Raw genomic sequence first — 27,008 nt, forward strand, 5'->3', positions numbered from 1 at the left:
CATCTCACATGCAAAGCACTAATTTTGCTTGGTTGCCACCAGCAGTCTCTCACTCTGAAGCCCTCATCACCTCTTTGAAACCTCTCAGGGTCTGTTCACACTTGGCAATAAAACACATCTTACATGATGTAATGGTAATCTGACAGCTCTAAATAGAGGCCTGAACACACAAAACGCACAGGAGCAACAGTCGATATGAATTGGTATGCTTGTGAAAACTGATATGAGACACATCCTAAAAGCAGAGGTCAAATCTGAAAAGTAAATGAGGCACCAAACAGCAACAGTGAACATCGACGCTTAGCTTTAGTGTACTGACCAGCATTTTCTTTACAGGAAAAAAAAAAGTTTTATTAAGATACAGGAGGAAAACTAATCCCCACTGTATCTCAAGATACTATCTCAACACAGCATTTGGAAACATTGGATCTGATGAGAGCCTCCAGGCCTGCAAAATATAAGACAGAGTATTAGCTTAAAATATTATTTCTGCCGGTGGCAATGTACAGCACAGTATGCCATGACGAGTAGCCAGGGCAGCAAGCCCTGCCAGCTTATTCACCACTTTCTCTGAAAACAACTTGGTTGCCAGCTTTGGTTTGAGAATAAGTGTCATTATTCAGCAGAAGTTACTATAACTTCATTGTTGTCGATTGGCTAAAACATGTAAATGCAGCTTGATAAACCAGCAATGATGAACTATGTTGTTTTTTATGTGCTTGGGGGAAGATGTGAGCGTGCAGCCTGAAAACTTCCTTTTCATGTGCAATTCAACTGGAAATAATACATCATATGTATGAAATAAATATTATCATTCTCATAAAAGGTAAGATGTCATTAAGGACACCAGTTTTTAAAAACTGCAATTAAATATACAAATATAATATAATTAAGCAGGTCTAATTTATTTGATCAATTTCATTGTTGGTATATCTTTAACGTGTATGGACAGAAAAGAAAACAGGATTATCTCACTGGGCGAAGTGTGGGGCAGGAGGAGGCGGGAGAGGAAGAAGAGGAAGAGGAGGAGGTCTGGGCAGGACTGGAAGGAGTAGAAGGAGCAGACGGTACCATCTTGGCTGTGGTCAAAGTACACTGCCTGGTGGTCTGAGCTGTCACAGGAGACTGTAAGACAGAAAAAATGTAACAGAAAGAGGAAGAGAGGAGAAATGGACAAAAAGAGCATACGAGAGAAATCTAGGAAATTTAATCCATGTAAAACAAAAAGAAATTTAAAAAAAACAAAAAAAACGACCAAGCCAGGTAAGGTGAAACAAGGAGCGTGCCTTACAGACAAATGAGTAAAGGTCACGGCGAGAGAATAGAAAGAAGGTGGCGGCCGAAAGTTGCAGAGGAATTTAAAAGAAAGGAGCGTGTTTGTCCAGGTCAGGCTGGGTCATGTTGTGATGGTGCTCGGAAGTGCAAGGCAATGATACCAATGGCATTTGACTGTGTAAAACACAAAAAAGGGACAAATATTTACCTCACGTGGCTGCACAATCAGATCTGCTGTTTGTGAGTCCATAAAAGGAACAATTTATCATTTACTATGACCAAAGCTGGATCTAATAGTGCGTGGTATCATTATGGAGGCTTGATTGTATGAAAGGAACAATCATTAGAGCCATATTTGTTAAAACAACCTTTATGATCATCAATTAATCGTCACATCTTTTTATGAGCGGTTATTCAACTAAACTACACCCACACTAAACTACTAGACAGTCATCCTCGCACACCTTGGCTTGAAATATGAGCCGAAAAAGTCTTCTGACTGTATCAGCATATCCTCTCTTCTTTGCTCCACTAGCTTCAAGTTGCCAGTCAGGAATAGAGAAGTTAAAATTAAAAAAAATTGTTCCACTATGTGTGTGTGTGTGTGTCAAGAACATTACATATATATATATATATATATACTTTTTTTTAACAGATGTATTCAGTTTTATTTTTATAAAATGAACCAAGTATCCCCTCACATGCGGACACAATTTGCAAAAAGTCGTTCTTAAACCTATTAGGTCCTATTAATTCCAAATAGCAGGAGAAATATAAAAATGCACAACAATCAAAATGTCTGAGGAGATTAAGGAAAAGTGGCATTTGAAACTATCATTCAGTTCTGAGAAAAGCAGCCCCAGAACACGATGCAACCATCCACCAACCATCACTGGAAGCTGTTTTTAATTTATTTTTGATTTGCATCTTTAGCTGTGGCTCAATTTCAGCCATGTGCTCAATGTGATGACAGGTTTAAAAATCTGCAAACAATAAAAGCACTGTTGTCGGCAGAGGTTTTTCTTTTGGTGTAATGTTTCTCCTCATATGATGACTGCTTGCCTTTTATATACTCTAGAAATTGAAGATTAACAATACAATGTATTTTATGGTGAAACTGTATCTTTATCCGCAGTTTTCATTAAATTCTGAATGTCAACTCAGTCACCATATTCAATAATGAGTATGAGAATGACAGCACAGGAGGTGGGTTGGTGGTCCCCCCAACCCACAAGTTTTGTAAGATGTAAAAGAATGGTGTGCAGAGGAGTTGGGGAATGTTGGTGTATGAGGGATGGGGGAAAAGAGGATGGGGTAATGGGAGGGGAGGAGGGGTGTCGGTGAGAGCCATGGGGTGCATCTCACCACTGGCAATGCCCCTCTGTCTCCCTTCCACACAGTCAGACACACAAACACAGTCAAGAACCAAAGCCTTGTTAGGTTTTTAAAATAATCAGGCAGTTGGATGATGAATGATTTAACAGGGATGGAAGGAAGGAAGCTCAGGATGCCTTCCGTTTCTCCCCTCAGGGTCATGGAAAGACTGACAGGCCGACAGAGGGGTTGAGCTCTGGGAATAAACACCATTCCCTTTCATTTTCCTGCTTCTACTTTTCCTGTCGAGATGGCAATGCCGCAGCCCAATAATGTGTCATTAGAGCAGCTACAGCAATCTGCAACTCTCTTTCATGAGGGGCTCATATCAGGCTGAGAGCAGGTTGGATAGAGGTTGATAAAGGCCATGTTTATGAAAATGATGGAGCAGATGTTTCACCTCTATTATAATATATAAGAATATTATGACCTTGTTTTCATTTTCACAATGTAATTGTTTTTTCCTAGTTGCAACACACAAGAAATAGAATAAGTGCTAAGTGCAATGATGGAGGACCTCTTTCCTGAGTTTTCATACCATTAATGACAAAAGACGGTACAGTGGACAGAAAAGTTGTAATTTAGTGCATAACATGTAAGGTTAATTATTATAGTAATAGATAATAGGTATAGTTTATTATAAGGTGCACCCTGAAAGCTCATTGGTGATGCCCTAGCAGCATTGGTAAAGACAATACATTTCACAATTCCATTAAAAGACTCCTCAACTTACACTGTGGGTACCCTCTGGAGAACTAAAACAGACCAATCATATGTTTTTCTATTAAAAAATTTGATATATCCCTTTAACCCACTGCCAAACTTCCACAGCAACAAACTACATAGTAAAAAGCTGATGTTTTTAATGCAAGTAACACTCAAAAGAAAGTGTTAAGTGAAATAATATATTCTCTTGTTCAACATTTTAAAAATATTGACAATAGTTGAACAAGAGAATACATTCTTGACCAGTATAAATACCTATAATGATGAATGAATATTACACGTTTGTAGGGGTAGCAAACACTTTTTCACATACATACATGGATTTAATAAGCAGAGGTTTGATCAACTTCTAAAATAGAACTTTTGGGAGTTATTGGGCTTAATTTAAGGTTTGAATAAAGCACACAATTTGTTTGTTTTTATTAATTTTGCCAGCTTAAATAGAATCAAGGGTCGAAAAATAAATACATTTTCTGTGTCGATTAACTAGGGAAAAAAAGTAACTGTGGGCATATACAGGAAAAGCCAAGTTCGGCAAGCAGTGAAATAGTTCCCTCTAGTGGGTGTTATTTGTCATTGCAGTAATTTCCACTAGTAAAGGCTCAAAACAAAGAGCGAGATGCCTCATTCTCTATTTAATCAAGATTTTGTCAACAAAATATGTTGATAAAGACATTTAGACAAGGCTTGGAAAAAGGTTGTTTCTTTTAAACCAAATTTAACCATTAAATAGTAATTGTGTGCTTTTGCTAATGCTATGATAATCAATCAATCAATCAATCAATCAATCATCAATCAATCAATCAATCAATCTTTATTTATATAGCGTCTTATACAATCAAAATTGTTTCAAGGCGCTTTCCAGAATCCCAGGGCCTGACCCCAGACAAGCAACAGTGGCAAGGAAAAACTCCCCTTTAACAGGAAGAAACCTTGAGCAGGACCAGGCTCATGTAGGGGGACCCTCCTGCTGATGGCCGGCTGGGTAAAGAGAGAGGAGAAGGGGGAGGACAGGTAGAGGATAGGATAGGTAGGAGAGGAGAGGGGTAGAGGAGAGGAGAGGAGAAGTAGAGTGGAGGGGAGGTAGAGGAGAGGAGAGAGGAGAGAGGAGAGGAGAGAGGAGAGGAGAGGAGAAGAGAGGAGAGGAGAGGAGAGGAAAAGGAGAAGGAGAGGAGAGGAGAGGAGAGGAGAGGAGAGGAGAGGAGAGGAGAGGAGAGGAGAGGAGAGGAGAGGAGAGGAGAGGAGAGGAGAGGAGAGGAGAGGGAGAGGGAGAGGCAGAGAGCACAGAAACACACACAAAAAATATGATGCACAATCACTTCAGCGGGGCCGGAGGTCATTATGCAGCTCCGAGGGCGGCGATACCTGTAAATAAATAGAGGGGGGGGGGGGGGAGAAGCAGAAAAACTACACAAGAATCAGCATAACTAGTCTGCTTGATGAGGAGAGGAAAGGAGGAGAGGAGAGGAAACCATGACCCAGTGGAGTGACAGAGGCCTGTCAGGTGATCATGTTTCCGGACCCCGGCAGCCTTGGCCTATAACAGCATAACTAAGATGTGACCTAACGATTAGACGACCCCTAGGTATGATAATTTGTCTGTCTATGATAGAAACTGGAACTACTGAATTAGTAACAATAAGCTTTTTCAAAGAGGTAGGTTTTGAGTCTGATCTTAAAAGTAGCGATGGAGTCAGCCTCCCGTACCTGGACAGGGAGATGGTTCCATAGCAGGGGGGAACCATCTCCCTGTCCAGGTACGGGAGGCTGACTCCATCGCTACTTTTAAGATCAGACTCAAAACCTACCTCTTTGAAAAAGCTTATTGTTACTAATTCAGTAGTTCCAGTTTCTATCATAGACAGACAAATTATCATACCTAGGGGTAATAATGCTATGCTAATATTAATGGTTAAATAGCTGCAGGCTTTTCTGTAAGCTATTGATGTTTTAAATGCATTAAATGCAATAACTCAGTAAATGAACTTGCATATGAGTTTTCTGATTTGTTTATTTTACAATTTAATGGCCTCCAAAGTAATATCAATTAAATACAGTCAAAGACACCTCAAGTAAACACAACAGGGCCTGTCAGTCATCCAGAAGCAGCATTAATGATTGTTAAAATATCTGCCTCTATCTATAAACACAAAATTATATATATCCCACATGTCAACGCAGCATATACACTTCTGTAATAGCTAACACAGTGATGGCTACATGGATCCCTAAACTACTTCTGGACCTAGTCAACATCTGTGCAAGAGTATGCTACCTACAGTTCCCCAGTAGTTTATGTTTCTGTTGCCGGGCTTCTAGGATTGTAATTTGTGTGCCAAGGAGGCACAAAGAATTCTAAACTCCAGTAGAAAACCCATTAAAACTCACCTTATGTTTGAGGCTGAAAGCTTTAGTGCAGCTGGATTGAGCAGGAAAATGTCCACCTCACAATCGTGCACAAACAAATAAAATGAAAAATTTTAAGTAGTTGAGTAAACTTTCTGAATTGAATCTGAATGAGGTTCTGTTAAGACCCCAAACAGGAAGTTGTTGTTTTTTTTTTAAATCCTGTAGTCTCTCTGAACTAAATTAAAATAAATATGACAAGAAGGGCAGCCCAAGATTCTTCACTGGTTTTGCAAAAGACTAAACACAAATTATTGCAAATGTGAGTTCTTTTAAGATACCATTGATACTGTGGCACAGAACCCTCTCATGTTTAGCAAGTTTTCATTCAGCAAATTCAGTTACCGGTAATTTAATATTAGACATGCACTTACAATTGTCATATCTGTCTGAATGGAGCTACGTTAGTGTATTTGGAGAAGTGTTAAAGATGCAATTTGATGTTGCAAAAGGATAATTGATAAGAATCAGCAATTTTATAATTGAAATAATCACTGTGAGACTGACTGGAGCAAGCACCAAAAACAAACATTTATATGCAAAAGATGTATTCACAGGTGATAATGTGTATAATGCAATGTATAATTGGGTGCTGTGTTAAATTTCGATGAGTGAGCCACATTGAGTAAATGTGGCTTAAGAAATTGGATTTACAAACTAACCTTAGATTCTCATATGTAACATAAATCTATCTTGGACATCATAATTACACAGTTTAGCATATTAATCACATTTGAATTAGGGTGTTCGATCTTGTTCAAATGAATTGGTCAAATCTTTATTATGTATAATTATTAATAATTATTATTAATTACTAAAGAAAAATGATCAATCACATTTAATTATACAGGGGACTACCCTATTAACAAGGAACCATACGCAAATGTGATTCAGGCTCAAAGTTATCAATATTGAAGTTATGAATCTGAGCACATAATCTCTCAACCAGCTTGACACAATATAAACTCACAATAATTGTGAAGGTACCTCAACTTTAAATTTAAATCAAATGATGTCAATTAATAATCAACAATACTCAAAAATCTACTTTATGTATGCTAAAGCTACCATAATTTTTAATAGACACTTCAAACATAGCATATGGAGGTGCAGGTATGCCTATGTGTATGTAAATGAAGGAGAGAACAAAAGGGGGAAGGAATGAAGAGATGGAAAAAGACAGAGAAAGGAAGGAGCAAACACAAAAGGGTTTATTTCACTAACATGCCTTTCTCTTAAAAACCAGCGGGCAATTTAACAGGCTCAGGATGGCGATCTGATCACCCTGCAGGTCAGAGTGTGTGTCTGAGTAAGTGAGTGAGTGAATGAGTGAGTGAGTGAGTGAGTGAGTGAGTGAGTGAGTGAGTGAGTGAGTGAGTGAGTGAGCATGCATGCATGCATGCATGTGTGGAAAAGAAAGAAAAACTTGAGAATCAGGATGATTGTCTTTTTTTTGTCTGAAGCATAAAGGTGTGTGTGTGTGTGTGTTGTGTGTGTGTGTGTGTGTGTGTGTGTGTGTGTGTGTGTGTGTGTGTGCGTGTGTGTGTGTGTGTGCGTGCGTGTGTGTGTGTGTGTGTATGTGTGCCAAACAGCCACCGCTGCATTTCACACCGGGTGGTGAAACTGCAAAATTTGCTGGGAAACAAAGTCTGTCTTGGGCTTTCATTGTTTCAATTAAGCACCTTTTTGGGGGTGCCTAACTGGGGTCCCCCAATTGAGTTCTACTAGGCCTTACTCTGGCTCTATAGGCCCAACAAGGCCTTTAGAATAAACCTGTTCACTTAATGAGGTGGTATCCACCCAATATCAATTATATGTCCACCTGAAGATCAATGTTCTTTTATCAAGAACATATACAAAGTTCATCACTTGTTTCCATGACAAATACTCAATAGAGGGTAGAATGCAAATAAATGTTCCTATATGACATTAAATTCTGTAATTAAGTCTGTAATGATAGAATTTTTATTGTAGAGGGGTGATTAGCAAGTCAATGGGAACAAAGCCCAGGAATCCACACCTACACAGGGCCTACATAGACCTGCCAAAAGAAAACATTTTCCCCTTAATTCCTCTTTATTTTTTAAAATGACACCCTGTACAACCAATAAAAATCACAGATTTTTTTTTTTAACTAAAAGCAAATAATATAACTGGTGAAGGGCAAGTGTGAAAATGATGATAAAAGCAGTTGCCACCATCAAACTGATCTATGGGGAAGTAGTAGTGAAATAGAGTAAAAGCAAATGTGAAAGAGAGGAGTGGGACATGGTGATTTTTTAAGAAGTGTGCCATCAATACTCACAAAAAATTGAACAAGAATTCTGTGTTTCTGTAGAAAACCTGAAGCCGGGTTAGCTAGATACACACCCTGTAGCTAGTTTAAGTCAAAACACCGGCAAGTCTCGGTTGCTGACCCAACTGGAGTCCGACTGAAGCCTGAGGACAATGGCATTTGTAGCTCACCACAATCTGTAGCTAACTGCTGTCAGAACACCAACAGTTCTGAGTTGGAGAGCAGCAAGTGGCTGTGCCAGCTGTTGGACCTGGCATCCAAAAATTTTTGCCCAGGGGCCCTTGCCCTTGTAATCCAGGCCTGGTGATCAGACCCTCACACACACACAGATGACACCTGTTCATTTACCAAGACAAAACTAAATTGTAAGTAAAATGGCGTTTGCTCTGCCTTAAGCATGACAAGCGTTCCCAACCACGCCTGCCTTCTCCTGACCTGTCTACTCGACCATGTTAGCTTTGCTTGGGTCTAGCTTCAACCTGTTACAGTAAAATCTGGCCAGCAATGAATCCAGTGAAAGCTTCCTCACCAAAGAACCACTCCAAGGAGCAAGGAGAGGGCATCACCATTGCGACAATGGCAAATAAACACTCTTTTTTGGCTATGGCACAATCCTTAAATGAGCTGAGACCTGGGCTATGGCAGATCATGAACGCTGATGCTGACCCCTCTTCAATTTCAGTGGCTCCTCTTTCCTCAGCCCAGGAGTAGCAGTTTTGCAGTCCATCCATGTCACTTTCCCAACTCCAATGTCTCAGCCTCTGCTACCACTGAGCGGTGCTCTGGAATCCCAAATTGAAACTTCTGGAAAGGTGTGCTGGTAATCCTGAATCCTGACCCTTCTTCACAAACTATTCCCTATTGGCTTACCTGGACCCACACACCTTTGCCTCTGAGACTGCTGTAGTGGCCTTTGCAATCAACCACTTTACAGGCAAGGAACTGCAAAATGGGAGAAGACAATTTCAGCTTTCTTTTGAATCACCATGACCCCTTCACCGGTAGTCAGTGGTCCTGACAGTGCTCAGAGTCTGTTGTACCATGGCCTGGCAGCCTGCTCAAAGATGAACTGGTGTCTTATGAATTCCCCTCATCCTTTGATGGAATCATTGAATTGGCATCTCAAAATGATCTTTGCATCCAGGAAAAAAGACCTCGCACCTCACACTGGTAAGAGAGGCATGCATTTTTAGAATAAAACATCAACAAGGATTGTTTTGTATAATATGTCAGTATTGTGGAGAGAAAAACTCAGACTTAATAGATACAAGGATTGGAAACACATCAACACAATTTTTGTTGTTTGCTTTTAGTTTGTCAAATGTTTTCCTCTAGTGATTAGGCTACTCCTGACAACAGTGGAGGACTCGGAAGCACCGGTACTCCAATGAGCTGAGAGCTGAAGATGCTCAGGAAGTTTAGCCAGTGCTAATTGGTCGTGTATTCATTTGCAAAGTTCATATTAAGGCCACTCAGTGCATTCCAGGTTGCCAATATAGCCATAAATGACTGTGTCCCGCATGTGTCCAAAATCTCCCACCGAATCTCTTCTACACAGAAGGTGGAATTTCCTGAAAAAGACATGTTTCACGTATGTGCTTCCATTAAAGATTGTGTAGCGATTTGATTTGCTTAAATACATTTTAAAAAACAGCGCAAAATTCTATTCAGAGATCAGTCTCTGTGGACAGGATGTCAAGTGAAATCAAAACGCCGCAGGCTGGAACATCATAGCTTTCATATTGCTGGTGACCTGCATCATCCTGCTGATTTCCTGGGTTAATTGCAGGGTCAGTCGACCCAGGACAATCCGCTATTTTCGTGCAGTATGAAAAGGGCTGTAGGTCTTCAGGCTTCAGGCTTCAGGTCTTTCTACAAAACTATCTGATTTTAACATGATCCTATGTTATCCCCATTGCAACTGGTCCTTTTTGATGTTTTCTAAGTGAAAAAACTCATGTCATGAGACCGCGATCAAGGTTTAATGTGCTAGTTGTGATGAACATGGTACACTATGTTATTCATATGAAATTTTGGAAAAGATAATTTATTTCTTAGTTTGTTTTACCTATGGCACAGATTTGATTGCTAGTTTAGTGCAGATTAATCGAAAACCTTCTGTTGGCTTCAGTTCAATTTGGCTTGGCTTTTCTTAAATATAATATGTGGAAGCAAGCAAAATTAATTGACTTTTGCTTGTAAAATTTTATGTGTTTCATTAAAAATTGAAGGACCCGTGGTTTTTCCGGCTCAATTTGACCCAGTCACATTTAGTTGGACAATGTTGGCCATTAATGATATCATGAACACATTTTCTTGTGTATGTTTTCTGCTTCTGTCCCCCTCCTCCCTCTGTATCCATCTACAGGTACGCCGACTTCATAACTGTGCACTGACCTGCTGACCTTTGACCCCGTCGACCCACTCAGCTCTTACACTGACAGCTTATTGTAATTAATGCATGATCTCTGCCTATTCTCTCTTCTACCTGTCCTCCCCCTTCTCCTCCTCTCTACCCAGCCAGCCATCAACAGGAGGGTCCCCCTACATGAGCCTGGTCCTGCTCAAGCGGAATTCTTCCTTGCCACTCTGGCTTGTTGGGGGTCAGGACCTAGGATTCTGTAAAGCACCTAGAGACAGTTTTGATCGTAACAGACGCTATAAAAATCACGACTGATTGATTTATTGATTGATTGAATGTGTCACATTAGTGCGCTTTCCAGCACAATGAACACACGCACACAAACACAACTTCAAATATTCAGAAGTGTGAACATAATTTCGTCTGATCGACCTACACATGTAGGTCATGTAAATCAGGTATATCATATAATATATTACAAAAATGAATGTAAAATCTATTTTAATATACCAGAGGTATCGCTCTAAAATAAAGATAAATTATGTCTGTGGCTACTTAGTATTTCTGTTCATGTTTTATTAACCAGACCATGTTTTCATGAACAATGAGCATACACTCAACGTTTAATCAACTAGGTTCCACAAACATATTTACAGTCTATGTCACCAAGAAGCTGCGGACACATTGTGGGGTACCTCTAGTGCAGGGGTCACCAACACAGTGCCCGTGGGCACCAAGTCGCCCGCAATGACCACATGAGTCGCCCGCAAGCCAGTTCTAAAAATAGCAAAACTCGCAAGTGAGGTGCGTCTAATAAAAGTTTTTCTACCGCTATTTTTTTTAAATCACACCTGCATTTACGTAGATTTTAAAATGACAATGTCTTAAAAATAAATGAAAATATAAATAAAGTGAAGGTGAACTCTGACCTAGTTCAAAGGTCAGTATTGTGCGTATGAAAGAACCTTTGCGCTTGTGGAGAATAAACTAGCGGGCAGTGAAGATGGTGAGTGGAGTGCAATTTTCTACCCCAAAAACATGGCAAAAAGAAGACAGTAAATTTATCATTTTCAAAGTGAATGGGAGGAAGAGTAATTTTTTACTACAGTGAAAGGAAGGTGTGTATGTTGCATTTGTGGGGCGACTGTGATGACGGCGAAGCAGTACAATGTGGAGCGACGCTTCACTACGTCATGAAAGCTACAATGCTAACTACCCACCGGGAAGCATTCTACAGTCAGAGAAGGCCCATGAGCTAAAAAGTGTGTTTATAAAATGTAACAGATTTTGAGCAGAATTGCAGTCGATTTGTTCAGTTAAGATTTATTCAATATGAAAGTTAATTTTTTTAAATGTTGCATAACATTTTAAAACATGGTTCAACATAGTTTATGAATTGTTAAAATGGTTTAGTTTCTTATGGTTGAAAGGGTCTGGTGAAAACTCGACATTTTTTTCTGATCAAATGTAGAAGTGATCATCTGAACAATTGCTGGGATTAATAATAATAAAGTGTTGAATATTAATATTTTCTGTTACACACTCTAAGTTATTGATACACACACACACACACACACACACACACACACACAATTTGTTATTTTAGAGGAGTGTGTCAAGCGGTAGCCCTTCACACGACTCGGTACCCATGACGTAGCTCTTGGTTTCAAAAAGGTTGGTGACCCCTGCTCTACACTGTCTATGTCCCCCTTCTGGTCGAATTTATTATAACATCAGACTCTCAGCATGGGCACAGTAGTAATGTTCCTGTGCTTCCACAAGAGCTGCTGAGGCAGCAAGTGAGGCTCAAGGGGGGACAGATAGCCCATTAGGTAGGCCTAATGATAAAATATAAGTAGTCAAAGAAGAGGAGGACAGCCACAAAAATATTGCTGTATGATCATGGACTATATATAAAAATATATACAATACATAAAAGATGGATGTACTGTTCTGGTCTGAAAATTGAAGCTTAAGTGGAAATGACTTTACTTACAATATCATTGAGATCCACTGAAAGAAAAACTCCATGCTTATAAATGGGCCTTTCACAAACCATTGGGCGACATCACTTATGCAACAGAATCAACATGTGAAGTTAAGGTGGAACAAAAACTAGAAGCTGTTGGTATAGCACTTTTAGATTAAAAAACCTATTAATATTTTATTAATCCAAATGTTTAAAGACAAAAATAAGTAATAACGGTCCTCTAATGCAAAGCATTCCCACCACTTCTGTGCCCTGCCAGCACAAATTGGATCCCAGCCTGCTTCCCTGCAATCACAATCTAAAAAATAGTAACTCCTGCAGCAGTGCAACTGAATATCCCAAGCACTGTGCACGTCCATTTACACCAGGTATCCTCAGTGAAACGGGTCCAATAAAGTGCTTTGATCCCTGCACCTCCACCTCATCCATCTCCTCACCTCACTGATGGTGTCTCCCCTACTCTGTCTGTCAGGCCCCCCACTTCCATTGCGCTTTTTGGGATGTCAGGAGTCATCCCTTGAGGGAGGTGTTCTGTTACAGTCTGCTCTGCCATAAACAGGCAAATTCGTTACATTTGTCATTTTCTTCCAGCCCAGTCTCGCACACCTGTTTTCTCTAGTATTTGCAGCCCTGCTTCACATATACTTTCCACCAGATTGTTTGTTGCCGCATGCCCAACTTTTGAGCACTCATTCCCAGACTGATTTCCCATCAGTGTCCCTGCCTGCTTTGTCCCAACCCCTTTAATAAAGTATTTTCCAACTTCGCCGCCACTGTTTTGCCACTTTTTCATTAGGAAAGGTACCGTATTTTCTGGACTATATGTCGCTCCGGAGTTTAAGTCATTCTAGCCAAAAAATGAATAGTAAAGAAGAAAAATAGATATACAAGTCGCACTGGACTATAAGTCACATTTTGGGGGATAATTTACTTGATAAAATCTGAGACCAAGAACATACATTTCATCTTGAAAGGCAATTTAAAATAATAATGGATTAGCAATAGGGTTACGGTATGCTAACGTAACAAATTCAGCTACATGACCCACAACGAACTGAGTATGTGTCTGCTTTGTTAACGTATCATATTAACAGTTATTCAGATAACTATAGCATAAAGAACATCCGAGCAAGTTTACCAAATAATGAAGTCTAACTCCATAGACTAAGGGGTGTCCACACATTTTCAGCATGCGAGCTACTTTTCAAATGACCAAGTCAAGAAGATCTACCTACCAAACATACATTTATTCATAAATATATTGAGAATTCTTTATATGATCCATATATGTTGGTGTACCTCGCATAACTACATGAATCCATATTGCTCAATACAAATCGGTGCATTTTTTCAGCATGCGAGCTACTTACAAAATGATCAAAATGATCTACCCACCACAAAAATGCAAAACATCGAATTATTTTCAATTGTACTGAGGATTCTTTGTATGTACAATGTATGTTGATGTACCTTTCATAACCGAATGAGCCAATATTGCAAAATACACATAATAATTAACTAATTGGGTTAAAATCACAGGTAATTAGCTGAATAGCTTAGCGCCATTGTTTGCACATGAGCTGTGACCTAAAGGTCAATCAAGTAACGGGACTGCTGATAGGCTGACATTGTAAGTTCTGCTGCACTTAGCGCCGTTGTTTGCGCTTGATTGGTCACCTGAATGTCAAATTCAGTTGTCATCTAACTGGCTGCCCTGTATATCAATCAAGTGACGGAATGAATGATAGGCTGATATTTTTTAATGTCACGCCGCGATCAACCAGTACTACCTCTGTGATCGACCGGTAGATCGCGATGAACGTAATGAGCACCCCTGCCATAAATGAAGCACTGCTTCTTCTTCTGCGTCGCTAAAGGAACTCGTTGCTCAGGTACATGTGCCTAGAGCGCCCTCTTGTGGTTGTCAGTGTGAAAATAACGGACATGTGAGATTCTGTAGTAATGTATTTATTTAACATATAAGTCGCTCCAGAGTACAAGTCGCACCCCCTGACAAACTATGAAAAAAAAGTGCGACTTATAGTCCGGAAAATACGGTACTCTGTTTGACTTGACTAAACATGGGTGAGGAGAGCAACACATCTCAGAAAAACTCAATATTGGGCATTTTATCTGTATCTGATTTTCTTCATGATGTCTGATAATCATATAATTAATTACACATGTCCTTTCCTTGGCTGGCTTCCAGGCTTGGAAGATAAAACAAGGTGAGTCAGAGGAAACAATCTCAATGCTGAAGTTACAAAATAACCACAGACAGGAAGTCTTGACAGCCATGATGACAGTCGTCCTTCACAGTTTCAACATGCAGCAACAGCTAACGTGGTATAATCAGACAACATTAAGGCCAGAGCAGTGGGCTCTTAGGACACACTCACAATAGCAAACCATGCAGTGGCCAAGCCTGGATTTTCCCTAAAGCACAGATGTTTCCCTAAAGCACAGATGTTTTTGGGCTAGTGAGAGCGTAACTGGCCTGGCAAGGTTGTTAGAAGTTACCTAGGTAACATGGGAAACCTAGTCATGACATATGTACCCAGAAAATCGCTGCCTAGCGTGATCAATACATTTGGACAATGGGGGCAGACTGTTCTGAATATTATATGGCAAATAAATAAACAGTGATTAAAGTGTGAGCTATTTTTGCTGCAGCTCCATACAAAGAACAATTTTAATGACACCACCCCGCTTTGCATATTTCATTTATGGATGTAATGATGTAGGTGTCAGAGGGTTGCTAGTGCAAGTGCGAGGCAGGGTTGGGACATCTGTGCACAGCAAAGAAGAAATGGCTCTACTGTGAGAGTGCCCTTATTTAAGTCTTCACGTCATTCTTTCATGCTGGGTCATGGTGTCATATGATAAATACATCGTAAGGGTGCACTGCTGCTAACACTGCAGTTGGTGAGATACACTTGCAAAGCAACTATAAAGCTCCACCTACTGTTGAGAGATGTGACTCTTTTTATGTCAAATGTAACTTGAGCTGACAATGAATTTGTCTGCATTAGCAAACATATTTAGACAGTTTTTTCCTCTTCCTTTATATAGCCAAAAAGAAATTACAATATGACAATATTCTGTTTCAGAATAAATGTGGTTGTGGAATTCAAATCAAGTTTTATGTTGTGTTTGTTATATAACTGTTCTGAAGATTGACAGAAATTGGAATTTTTCCCAGTTGAAGATATAATTTCTGAAATATCACTTCAGAGTTCAGTTATCATTTACCATCAATTATTGGCTTCAGCCCTGAAAAAACTACATCAGTCAATCCCTACTAAAAACATCAAAGATTATTACTGGACAATCAAGGAACAAAGTGGCGTGAACAGCAAGGACTGGGAACAGATATATTTAGAAAGTAATGCTGCTGTTTTCTATGTACAATGAGCTGGCTAGTTAGCCCCCAGTTCTAATTCAGTCTACTGCTTGTATTTTGCTTCACTCATGGGCAAAATTTAAATTTAGGCTGTCAGCATCATTTGATAAACTAATGTTAGTATTGCTAAAAAGGTTTTTTTATATGTTGTAGTTACATGCTGTGTGCATACTTAAGTTGTGTGTATTTTTGGTGGTTTCACTACAGTTTGGATTGTGCACATCGTAAATAGTCTGGATTTTGCCTCAAACTGTAATTAGGAATTTATCTAATCATGATTTCTGTCTTTTCTGTCAAGATGAGAAAAGAGCCATCAGTACCAACCAAGCATTTTTTAGAGATGTTTAAATTTCCTCCACAGTTTTGTTTGCTTTATATGTTACTAGGGTTTCCCTCCAGTAAGAAGGTTGCAACAGCCTGCGTTTTGTCTTACTGTTGACAAAATAACTAAAACAAGTTATGAAAAGAATTTTATGGAATTTTCTTGGAATGTTGATAATGGGCCAAGGGAGATCGCCTTAAATCTTAGTAAAGGTCTGGGTTCCGGGGGGACTTTGAGCTCTGATCTAGGCCTGTATCCTACTTTGTATGTAAACTTGTATTACTACAGACAGACTTATTAAGGGTATTTCAAGTGATTGGAGTATTAGATTTGGGTGTAAGTCACAATTTGTGAGGAAATGAGCAGCTTGTTTTATATATGCAATAATAGTATACCTCTGCTTGGGCTTTTTTAATCAGATTGTTTCAGTAAATATGGACTCATTTTATATATTGATATTCATGGTATTACTATGTGAATGATGTTCCTGGTATGCACCTTTTTGGAGTTGTTACTGCAGTATCAGCCATATTGCTGTTTATATAGATCATGCATAAAAAACATTTAATACAGTTAATGATAACAAAATGAGTACTGGAATATATCACATTGCAATGTCACATATTCTTAGCAATGGCAATAAAAAAACAGTTTGACATGCCTCAGTATTTTTATAAATCATATTATTTACATGCAATCTGCACAGTTTTACAAAACATTAACCAAAACCTGCAGGTTTTGCTCCGTTATTGGTGTTGCATATAAATAAAGCTGACCTGAACAAATTTGTTGCATTATCACATATTTTGTAAAACGTACAGAGATTCTAACGGAAAACCTTTTTCACTGTTTTTGTGCTCATTGTTGTCATAGAGATCATCAAATGTTGAAACAGTAATGTGTACTTTCTGCAGACGCTCACCTGTGGAGCTGCTACTCTGAAAGATGCGCCTGTTGTGGGGGTGGCAGGTCGTGGGGAGATGTTGTTCTGGGCCTGGGCCTGGGCTTGAGCCTGAACCTGAGCCAGAGCGTGCTGTGGAACCATAACCAGCTGGCCCAGCTCTGTGCGCACCAACACCATTCCTGGAGGAGCGCAAGGAACAATAATTAAAGAAAAAACAGCACACTTTGTGACATAAAACAAGAAGCTAGTGTAAATGCAATGCTGAAAAATATAAACAAGTTGTTTATTCTTGTGCATAAAGCATTCATTGCTACATGCAAGTTGTGTTCAAACATATATACTCAGTTATGTTAATCCTTAAAAAATCATTTTTTACGTAACTTTAACCCTGGAGGAAACAGACAAGTTACACTCGGATAAAATGAGGGATTCTTATATGTTTGCTTGGAATCGTAAACAGAAAACCTGAGAAATTCCAATTTTTATCTACATGTTATACAATTTAAACAACTTTTGGAAATTCCATGAACATATACTGTAGTGATGATCAGTGGATCCTCATCCCAGTTGTCAAAAACCAATTCCTCTGCCATAACACAATAAACTTCTACCTATAAAGATGTATTTTTTCAGGGAGTTCTGTTGGACGTTGATATTCCAAATCACTATCAACTGATTTCATCACAAAAAGGAATATTGATGCTCGCAATAAAATAGAAATGAGTGTTTATGAGTTTATCATTTTTATTGTTGTGATGATATAACAGCATTATTTTTCATATGTGGCAAAGACAATTCTCTTAACTATGATTCCAATAAGACACAAAAGTTTAATGATTGTCCTTATGGAAGCATTGATGTATCAGTTTGAGTATGTGGTATATTTCTGACTGATGCCTTACACAAACAACCATAGGTTTATGACAACATGACCACACTACTGGGTGTCCTGTAAAAAAAATAATGTGGCTTGGACCAAATATCAGCTGAACTGCACAACCAGCATAGTTTATTTAGTTCATAAGACATATTAATGCTATTTCTCTATGTCATTCTTTCTAATGTGGTAATAAACCTTTTGTGATGATTAGTATTACCGTGTCTCCCTTGTCATGCTAAAGCTTATGGCAGGCATAAAAGGCATTCACACAAATTGAATCATACTGACAATCAAACAGATGAGCCTCACTCAATTTAATACAAGTACAGTTAACAGCAGTTGCTTGCAAGTCTCCTTCTCCCCTCTGCAACCTTACCCGGTGGGATGGTAAATCCAGGGGGCAATTGAATGGTTGTCTGCTGCTGAGTTGGTCTGACAATCAGCTGGGGGGCGACAATCCTTTGCGGTGCTGTAAGTCCGGGTCGGGGCTGACCTGGTGCTGTGGTGGCCACAGTAGCTGTGGGAGAGGGGGCTGTGGGCCTGATCATTGTAAGAGTGGTGGTCACTGTTGTAGTCTGAGAAGTTGCACATGCAGTTGTTGTTGGTACTGCACCTGAAGAACAGGCAGGAGTGGCTGCAGAGCTCAAAGGCTGGGTCACTGTTGTGGTAGTGGTGGCTGCTGCTGTGGTCGTTGGTGTTGGGGTAACAACACTGGGTGCTGCAGGAACTGCATTTATGACAGAGTTGACAGTGCCAGAATGGCTGGACAACACAATTTTGGACTGATAATCATCTTTTTTGCATGCCGCCGTGTCTGTGACCTCTCTGTCTTGATTTACCGATGATGCCGTAAGTCCAACGGGGGCTGTCCGTGTGCTCTGCTGGACCAAGGCCGAAACACTGGTCCCGTTTCCGTTCTGTGCAATCGCTACGATGTGGTTCGGGAGTCTCTGCAGAGCAATGGTCGGAGTCCCCCGGTCGAGAGCAATAGCCGACTGACCAACCGGAAGGTTAGCGTTGGATAAAGTAAATGTTGAGGTGTTGATAGGGGATCTCACCGCTGGAGTGGAGTTGTGTGTAGTTGTATTCGTGCCCACGGGACTAACGTTGACGTTTTCTGCCATGCCTGTGTTGCTGCTCCTTCTCGTCGTTACAGCTGTGCCGTTCAAACTCTTTATGCGAGCTGAAGCTGCTCTCCGTGGAGTGGTGATACGTTTCCTCGGTAGGTTCGACTCCGTGGATGCCTCACCTGTTCCAGGGGCAATCTTGCACCCCCGATCTAATGGGGTGCTGATCCTGGCTTGCGTGGTTGCCAAAGCTGACACAGCAGATGCGATCAGTGTTGTGACGGACGTTGGATGTGACACTGAGCCGCTACTAGTCGCGTTCACACCGGCAGCCGAAGTCGTGGACGGCTCGCCAAAAGGAGGGGAGCAGCGCTGGGAAGGAGACGTGGAAGTTTTATCCGGGCTAACGTCTTTGGATTTGCTGTCTTGGTGCATCTCGGGTTTATTACGCCGTCCTTGTTGTTGTTGTTCTGGTGTTGTGGTGCCCACTGGAGCTGGTAATGTTTTTCCTAAGTGATGGTTTGCGGGGGTCACTGAGCCAGCGCCTCCGTTTTCTTCTGCTTTCCCTGCTGGTTTGCTTTGGCCAGCAAGCTGTGACTCCAATGAGCCCACCAGATCGCTGACGGCTTTCTCATCCACCTCTGAAAAGAGCATATCTTCCAGGGGGTCTGAGGTGCCCGCCATCTCTGATTATAGATAGCTGTTATATTTTTACAGTGCGCCTGCGTGTTACTGGGCATTGTGGGAATGAACCTGACGTCAGGACCAGACAAGAGGCTGATTTTTCGAATCAGCTGTAATGTAAATCAACCGTAGTAGCGCGGTGGGACTCAGCGGCAGACATGCCACATTTTACACATCAACTACGGGGGGAAACTTACATGACGTGCAACAACAACCATAAATCAACCATAACCCAAAGTAACCATAAATCAAAATATCCAAACAGTAATTTGGAAGAGGCTTACAGTTGCGTAAATGTCAATATTGCGACATGGTAGCCGCTGTAACTCCGAAAACTATGTTCCAATTAAATTGTAACTACGTTTCTTGAAAGTATCACTAAAACCAAACGTACTATCACGTACTGCAGTGAGCAAAAGCCGTGATTTTTGGGGGGGAAATCGTTTTGTTTTGTTTTGGAGAGCCCGGCAGTCCGAGAAAGGGGACGTAATTCAGCCACAGCCTTTTTTTCCCAGCATCCTTCGCGGCGGGTGAAGGAAAATGAAAACGGCCATGTCGTGGTAGGACTGCCGCGCATAAAACAGCGAATCTAAAGCTCAGTTCAATTTACTAATTAATGTAGGATAAAACTTTCTGGAACTAAATTATATGATATATGCTCTGACCGAATACAACTTTCGTTTAAATAAGTGAAATATTAACACCCAAAGGCAGACATGAGTGGAGGGGGGACGCCATATATTGGTAGCAAAATTAGCCTGGTCTCCAAGGCCGAGATTCGTTATGAAGGGATTTTGTACACGATTGACACTGAAAACTCAACAGTAGCTCTCGCTAAAGGTAAGTAACATGGCCAGACGGTCATTTGCAGACTTATTACATTGCCCATGTACATGTTGACGAATGGAATTGTATCGGGAGCGCGTTAGCGACGCTAGCTAGCGACCAACAGACAGAGCTGTTACCGCTGTGCGTCCTTTGTTTACCTTATTGAGGCTGACGCGAAGCCTTCGCCACCTCTTTTAGACACCAAACGTGACTTAAAACCCTCATCACACTTGAACATCTCAGTTTTCTTGTTTGAGTTTCTACTACCAGCCGACCAGTTGATATTCAGTTTGAATTGAGCCACGTTCGTCCAATTGTATGTATGTAATTGTTTGGCGTCAGTTTACTGTATTGATTCTTGCTTTTTCACATCCTTTTTCGACAGTTCGTTCTTTAGGGACTGAAGATCGACCCACTGATCGACCCATTCCTCCCCGAGATGAAGTCTTTGAATACATCATCTTTCGAGGGAGTGATATAAAGGACCTGACAGTTTGTGAGGCTCCCAAAAGTTCCAGCAACCTGCCTCAGGACCCAGCTATTGTTCAAGTGAGATTTTATGTATTTGTCTAACATCCAAGCGTACTATAAGATGTCTAAACCTTTTCTTGGTATTAACAACAGAATAAGATAAAGAGAAACACTGACTCTTAATGTCTGTACTTTCAGTAATTCACATTGACAATGCACTTTTTAACTGTTAAGACTATACCACTTGGTCATACATGTCTGTTCTTTTAAGCAATCTGTAAATTAACCAAAGGTTATTTCACTTTGGCTTAGATTTGTACTTGTAGTGTGTATACCGGTACTCTGGACAGTGGGACCTTATGGGGATGCTTAACAACAGATGAATGCCTCATCATTCATCTCAAAAAGCCAAATTTTTCTTCCTTTGGGAGTAGACAGTCCCACTCCAGAGAAGGTCAATCTTGAGTTCGGCTAATTTGTAGCTGTCCACAATCATGAAATACTTGGGGAAATATGGATTAATTGTATCGTCCTGTCTTCTTAACCGCTTTATCCCTTTCGGGGTCACGGGGGGAGTACCAATGGGTGAAGGAAGGTCCACCAGTACAGCGCAGGTTCTCTGTGAGCATTTGTGGGTTTGGTACCTTGCTCAGTGGTACCTCAACAGTGCTCTGAAGTTGTTCTGGCACTTTCCTCAACACCTTCCATGTTTTGTCTGTACCCAACAGGCTGCGCTACCACCGCCCAGTTGGTTTAATTGTCTGCTCAGTAATATACACAAGTGTGAGCGAAATTAGATTATCTTAGTTATTAGAAGGTTGAAAGTGATAAGATATGACTAAAGGTACTTTGTCTGATTAATTGGCCGACGCACATTATGAGTGCTGCTAAATAATCTAGTAGAATCACAGTTGTAGAGGGTTCTGAGTCTACTGATTTGGTAGTGCTAACTCTGTACAACTGTTTGTGATTCTACCAGTAAAAACTGGTATTTCCTGACCTGTGACAAACAGATTTATAAACTATGCATACTCATGCATACTGGAATGGCTCGGCATGTAATATTCTTTGTAATCAGTTAATCAAAAATGAATTCTTGTTAAAAAGGTGTGAAAAGAAAAACTGTTTTCTTTTATCTACTCTAGTCCTCAGTTGGAACTACACATACTGGAGTTTCACCTTCATTTCAGTCAACTGGGCCCTACGCTTCATACAAACAGACTCCTGGCCCATCATACAGTCAGTTTGGTGGTACAGCCCTTGCTGGCCAGCAGTTTGCATCTAGCGGTGCAGGTAAGTATCAACTTTATCTAATTCCATCTCTTCCCACTCAAAGAAACGTTAAGTCTTTTTATTCAGTTTGTAATGAAGTAATGGCCTTTACACAACGTTATAAAAAAGGAGCAACCTTTAAAAAATAATAATAATAAACAGGGCAGACCAGTCCCAAGCTACATGTTTTAACTGGTTCAACCCTGGGTCATTCAGTGCAGGCATCATCATCAGCTGCCCCTACACCACCTGCACCGGTCGGACAGAGGAGTCAGACCGCAGCAGCAACTGCCAGAGCCACAAGTACCAATGCTGACAGCCAGAAGCCCCCAGACCTCCTAGAGCAGAGAAGAGGTAAAATACATTTCATTTTACGGCTTCGCAATGTACTGAAAATGTGTCTTCATTGCAGTAATAATGTGTGTCGATATCATGAGCCAGTCATTGCGATACATGTGATAATTGGTTCGGTGCAAAACTCTACTTCTTGTGTTCGCATCTGTACTTTTGGACAAAAAAAATGCTTTAAAACTTTGCTCAATAAATTGTTATCACTAATTTAAAAACATAATAAGTACATTATTTTGTTGGTTTTGGCCTCTAAACATTAAATTAATTTGCGCGCTCTGTAAAACGAGCTGAAAAAAGTTAGGTGTTTTCTTCCATTAACTCCCATGTTTAATTCACTTCATAAAACTTTTTAAAATAGAAAATGTTTCTTTTACAGCATTCAATCATAATTCACAAAAATTCACATATACTTTAAAGTTTCTTAGTTTTAACATTGCGATACAGGTTTAAATGCGAGGGGGCAACATGGCTGACAGTTCTGCGCAGCTCATTTCTGTGTGTGTGCAGAGATGATAAACTTGTTTTTCGCCACCATTTCACCAACTCTAACGAAAAGGAATTTTAAAATCTTCCGATTTTAACTAACCCACAAACAACAATATTGATTATTATGTCAGAATGGGGAGGCTGCCATATTTGTCCCCAGTCTGTGGCCCTGGCTTTGACAAAAAGTTTTTTGCCTTGCACCTGTTTTATTGATACATATAATTCACATTTACTTATTAAATTAAAACGTGCTTGGCCTGTTCCTCGTATTCTTGTACATAAGTATATATTGTATAGCAACAAGCTTATACACCTAATTCCTGGTGGCACAGAAAACTTACATTGGGTTATATATCACGAATCAGATCACGTATCACAAGTTTTCCTGAAAGTGTGTGGTCCTATTTAATTGGTGTGTACTCTATTCACCAGAGCTACATTTGGTCCACAGAACACTGTGTATTACATCTATAACATTTTTTTTACTGTGCTTGTTTTAGAGCCGTGTTGGTTTTTTTTTTTTGGTTTTTTTTTAATTTAATTTAATTTTTGAAAAAGTGGTAATTTGTGTCTCTTTTTGTCCAGTTTCTGAGGTTCAGAAGGTGTCGCAGCAAGATAATGAACGAAGTTCTGTTGAAAGCCGAGATTCTAACAAATATCAGACTGGGGGTATGTACTTTGTTTTACTGATCTTTATCTGCCGTTGAGTATAAAATTGTGTTTTTAATATCAGTTAAGTGTTTCTTTATCGGGACTGGGATTTATACAGGTTCTTACACAAATTGGGACATTTAGGCAATTTTTCTTTAACGCTTACGTGACACGTTGTGAAATGTTGGATTTCTTAGAATTACTGAATTGTAGTTGTTCTCTGCTGTTCCTTAGCTGCTGCTCAGTCTGCTCGCCGTGGTCGAGGCAGGGGAAACCGCAGCAGAGGTAGAGTAAACATTCGTCGTGATGGCCCCATGAAGTTTGAAGAAGACTTTGACTTTGAGACAGCAAACGCCCAGTTTCAAAAAGATGAACTGGGCAAAGAGCTTCAGAACAAGCTCAAACTGAAAGGTGACGTGTCCTCAGCAGCTCTCGCTGACCTTTCTTGTCTCCTGATTACACCTGTTGCTTCAATATCTTTGAAATTAAAATTATACCCCATGAGACCAGAAATATTATATCTGCACAGTCACTAATGTCTTTTTAGAACTAAGCCTGTTGTCATATTGATCTTAAACAGAGCAAAACATTTTTTAATATAATCACAGATGAGAAAACCCTGAATGGAGAAGAAACCGGTGACTTGGAAAATGTGGCTAATGAGGAGGAGGAAACGGTGTCCAGTTGCTACTATGACAAGACCAAGTCCTTCTTTGATAACCTGTCCTGTGACAATTCAAGGTACAGAAAATTAGCCTCTAAAGTGAGTCTACAGTCGTCCTTGAACAAAAACAAAGACCTGCGGTAGTTAGTTAGTTTACTTAACAATGTAAATGTTTCCAGACATTAAAGTGAGGCAGTATTTAGGAGGTGGCCACTGTGATGACTTAGGATTTGGTCATTTCGCTGAACTTGGTCAATTTGCTGGGGTATTTTTATAAAAGGAAGAGTCTTTGGACGGTGACATACCATAATTTTCGGACTATTGAGCACACCTGAATATAAGTCGCACCTGCTAAATTCTAAATTTTAAATTAAACTTTTACATTGGTGAAATTAGATTTCACTTTACAAAAGCAATAAGTAAAAAATCCAATGCATTAATTGATTTTACCAGCATACTCACTCATTACTAACTGGTGTAAACAATGTACTGAAAGACTTTTGTTTCTGTCTCTTAAAGTAAATCAGGGGAAAGAGGATTTTCAAGGTAAGGCGCATTTTTCCTCCTCGTGGCACTTTCCCATTGGTTTATGGATAAGTACTGGTGATCGTTGTGTGTCAGGGAACGGAGATCAACCTGGGCTGAAGAGAGACGCATGAATTCGGAGACATTTGGCATCCCTCTCAGGCACAACAGAGGACGAGGTGGCTTCCGTGGTCGAGGATTCATGGCTCCCCGTGGCAGCAGGGGGCGACCACTGAGCAAGGGTTCTTTTGGGACAACCAGAGGTGGTCCACCTGGTTTCAGAGGGGGTCGAGGAGGGCGAGATTTCTCTGATTTTGAATACAGGGTAAATGATTAAGACACTCTGTGGATGTTCTTTAAGTATGTTTGAAAACAGTCTGTTTTGACCCTTTTGTTGTGTATTCCTCTCCAGAAGGACAACAAGGTGGCTGCATAGTGATGCAGTCACAGGTGTTGCACCTCCTGAAATGATTCCATTCGGTCTCAACATTTCCCAGATGCAGGAAGGAAATCCTGTCTATCACCAATTCTGGGCCTGACTGCTTTACATCAGGGAGTGACGATTCAGCTGTTTTCCACTGTTAGAAGGCTTCTTCATGTGGTCCAGTATCCAGATTAACAACGATTGTATTTTATGCATTTCTTCCAGAAGTGTAAGTCTGTGCTGTGGAAAGCTGTGTACAGAAAGCCCACTGAGTGGATAACTTTTCATGTCACCAATAGCTTTATTTCTTTTCTTAGTTTGTGATATTAATTTGACTACAGACCATTACTGCAGTTCCTGTTCCATCATAGTTTCGCCATTAGTTTGCCGTATGTTCATTATTATTACGATTTTGACCTCCATGATTACTGATAGTGAGGCAAAGCCAGCTGAAACAGATATGGGTGGGGAAATGTGTGAATGTATTTCTGATTTGGTGAACTGACACTTTTACAAGGTTTCACCGCCTCGGCTGGGATCGGTTCCATCGCACTATCCCTGCATGCAAATATTCAAGTTTTCCACAACCCCCCCCCCCCCCCAACTGTTTTTGCTGTGTTTGAACATCTGGAATTTTCAGCAGAATATGTTTCAGAAAGGCTGAACAAATGAAATATGTGTGAGTGTATTAAAACCAAAACATATACTTTTCATTCCTGCATCACTTAGTTTCTTCAGTCAGAATGGGCAGTCACAGCAAACTGTAGATTCCTCTCTGAATTTCTTCAAAAACAATGTGAGAATTTTAATTTATCAAAAATACAGCGCATAAAATTTTGAGCTGCCTGGTGGGTGTGTACTTTCTACTTTTGTCACCCAGATTGAATTTCCACACAGGCATCTGCAACTTCAAATCCTGACTGTAACAAGATTGTCTGGAGAAAAGTTATGTTTTCTTGGATGTGGTGCCAGAATATTGAAGCGCAGTGGGATTTCTTTCATTTTTCCACAATTATTTTTAGTACTTTAGCAATTTCAGAATATGTTTGTGTTTGACTGGTATTTTTTACAGCTCCATTTAACTTAAAGTTTATAGTTGGACAGGAATATTGACAGCACTATATACTTATTTGTGCTTGTTGATTGTCATCAGTGTTTACAAGACAGGCCAGTTGGAACTGTGCTGTTAAACTGGATATTGCTTTGATTGCTCATTAGTGTATGATAGCCATAGAGACCGTCGCTTACTGTTGGCTCTGCAATAACCAGCAAGATAGAATTTGAGAAAAAATGTATTACTGAATTATTCCATTTGTTCTTTGTATGTTTGTTACTTCCTTCAGCTGCTGGAATTGTGAACCAGGGCTGTTTTCTTGAAAATATCAACAATGAGTTTTTACATAAAATAAAGTCATCAAATTATGTCTTGGCTGCTTTTAATTTGCATGTTCTGCATTATAATTTATATAGTTACATAAAATGCAGTTGTAGGATACTGAATATAATCCTTTTTTGTTAAGGCATATTTCCATGTTCATAGAATAATTGCCTCTTATCTGTATCTTAATAGTATCAAGAACCGTAGTGACAACAATCAAAGTCAAGTGCAACTGTTACTAAAAGGAATATATATTTTATTTCAAAGAT

General features: G+C 40.0%; 2 protein-coding genes across 8 annotated transcripts in view; one reads left to right on the forward strand and one right to left on the reverse strand.

Moving 5' to 3' along the window:
* Positions 1-19,926, reverse strand: part of LOC130521783 (transcription initiation factor TFIID subunit 4-like) — a 79,188-nt gene extending 59,262 nt beyond the window's left edge. For 3 of the 6 annotated variants that reach the window (XR_008949449.1, XM_057025580.1, XM_057025584.1), the window contains exons 1-3: positions 18,315-19,924; positions 17,077-17,237; positions 976-1,125 (exon numbers count right to left, since the gene is read on the reverse strand). Coding sequence is in view for 5 of the 6 variants with exons in the window: in XM_057025580.1 (XP_056881560.1) it covers positions 976-1,125; positions 17,077-17,237; positions 18,315-19,689 (1,686 nt within the window). In the remaining variant the exon portion in view is untranslated. Of the gene's footprint in view, positions 1-975; positions 1,126-17,076; positions 17,238-18,314 lie in introns of all 6 variants that reach the window. The other 3 variants (XM_057025579.1, XM_057025582.1, XM_057025581.1) reach the window with 3 other exon arrangements.
* A 271-nt stretch (positions 19,927-20,197) lies between these two features.
* On the forward strand, positions 20,198-26,785 carry LOC130521784 (protein LSM14 homolog A-like). Of its 2 annotated transcripts, none has more exons than XM_057025585.1 (10): positions 20,198-20,529; positions 20,903-21,066; positions 22,134-22,281; positions 22,477-22,614; positions 23,683-23,766; positions 23,962-24,159; positions 24,357-24,489; positions 24,932-24,958; positions 25,034-25,262; positions 25,350-26,785. In XM_057025585.1, exons 1-10 carry the CDS (start codon positions 20,406-20,408, stop codon positions 25,371-25,373), a joined length of 1,269 nt encoding a protein of 422 aa, XP_056881565.1. In that variant the 5' UTR covers positions 20,198-20,405; the 3' UTR covers positions 25,374-26,785. The 2 variants fall into 2 exon arrangements, with proteins under 2 accessions (XP_056881565.1, XP_056881566.1); XM_057025586.1 differs by having other exon boundaries at positions 23,983-24,159.
* Positions 26,786-27,008: the final 223 nt, after the last annotated feature.

This window comes from Takifugu flavidus, chromosome 2 (genome assembly GCF_003711565.1).
Source record: "Takifugu flavidus isolate HTHZ2018 chromosome 2, ASM371156v2, whole genome shotgun sequence".
Classification (NCBI taxonomy): domain Eukaryota; kingdom Metazoa; phylum Chordata; class Actinopteri; order Tetraodontiformes; family Tetraodontidae; genus Takifugu; species Takifugu flavidus.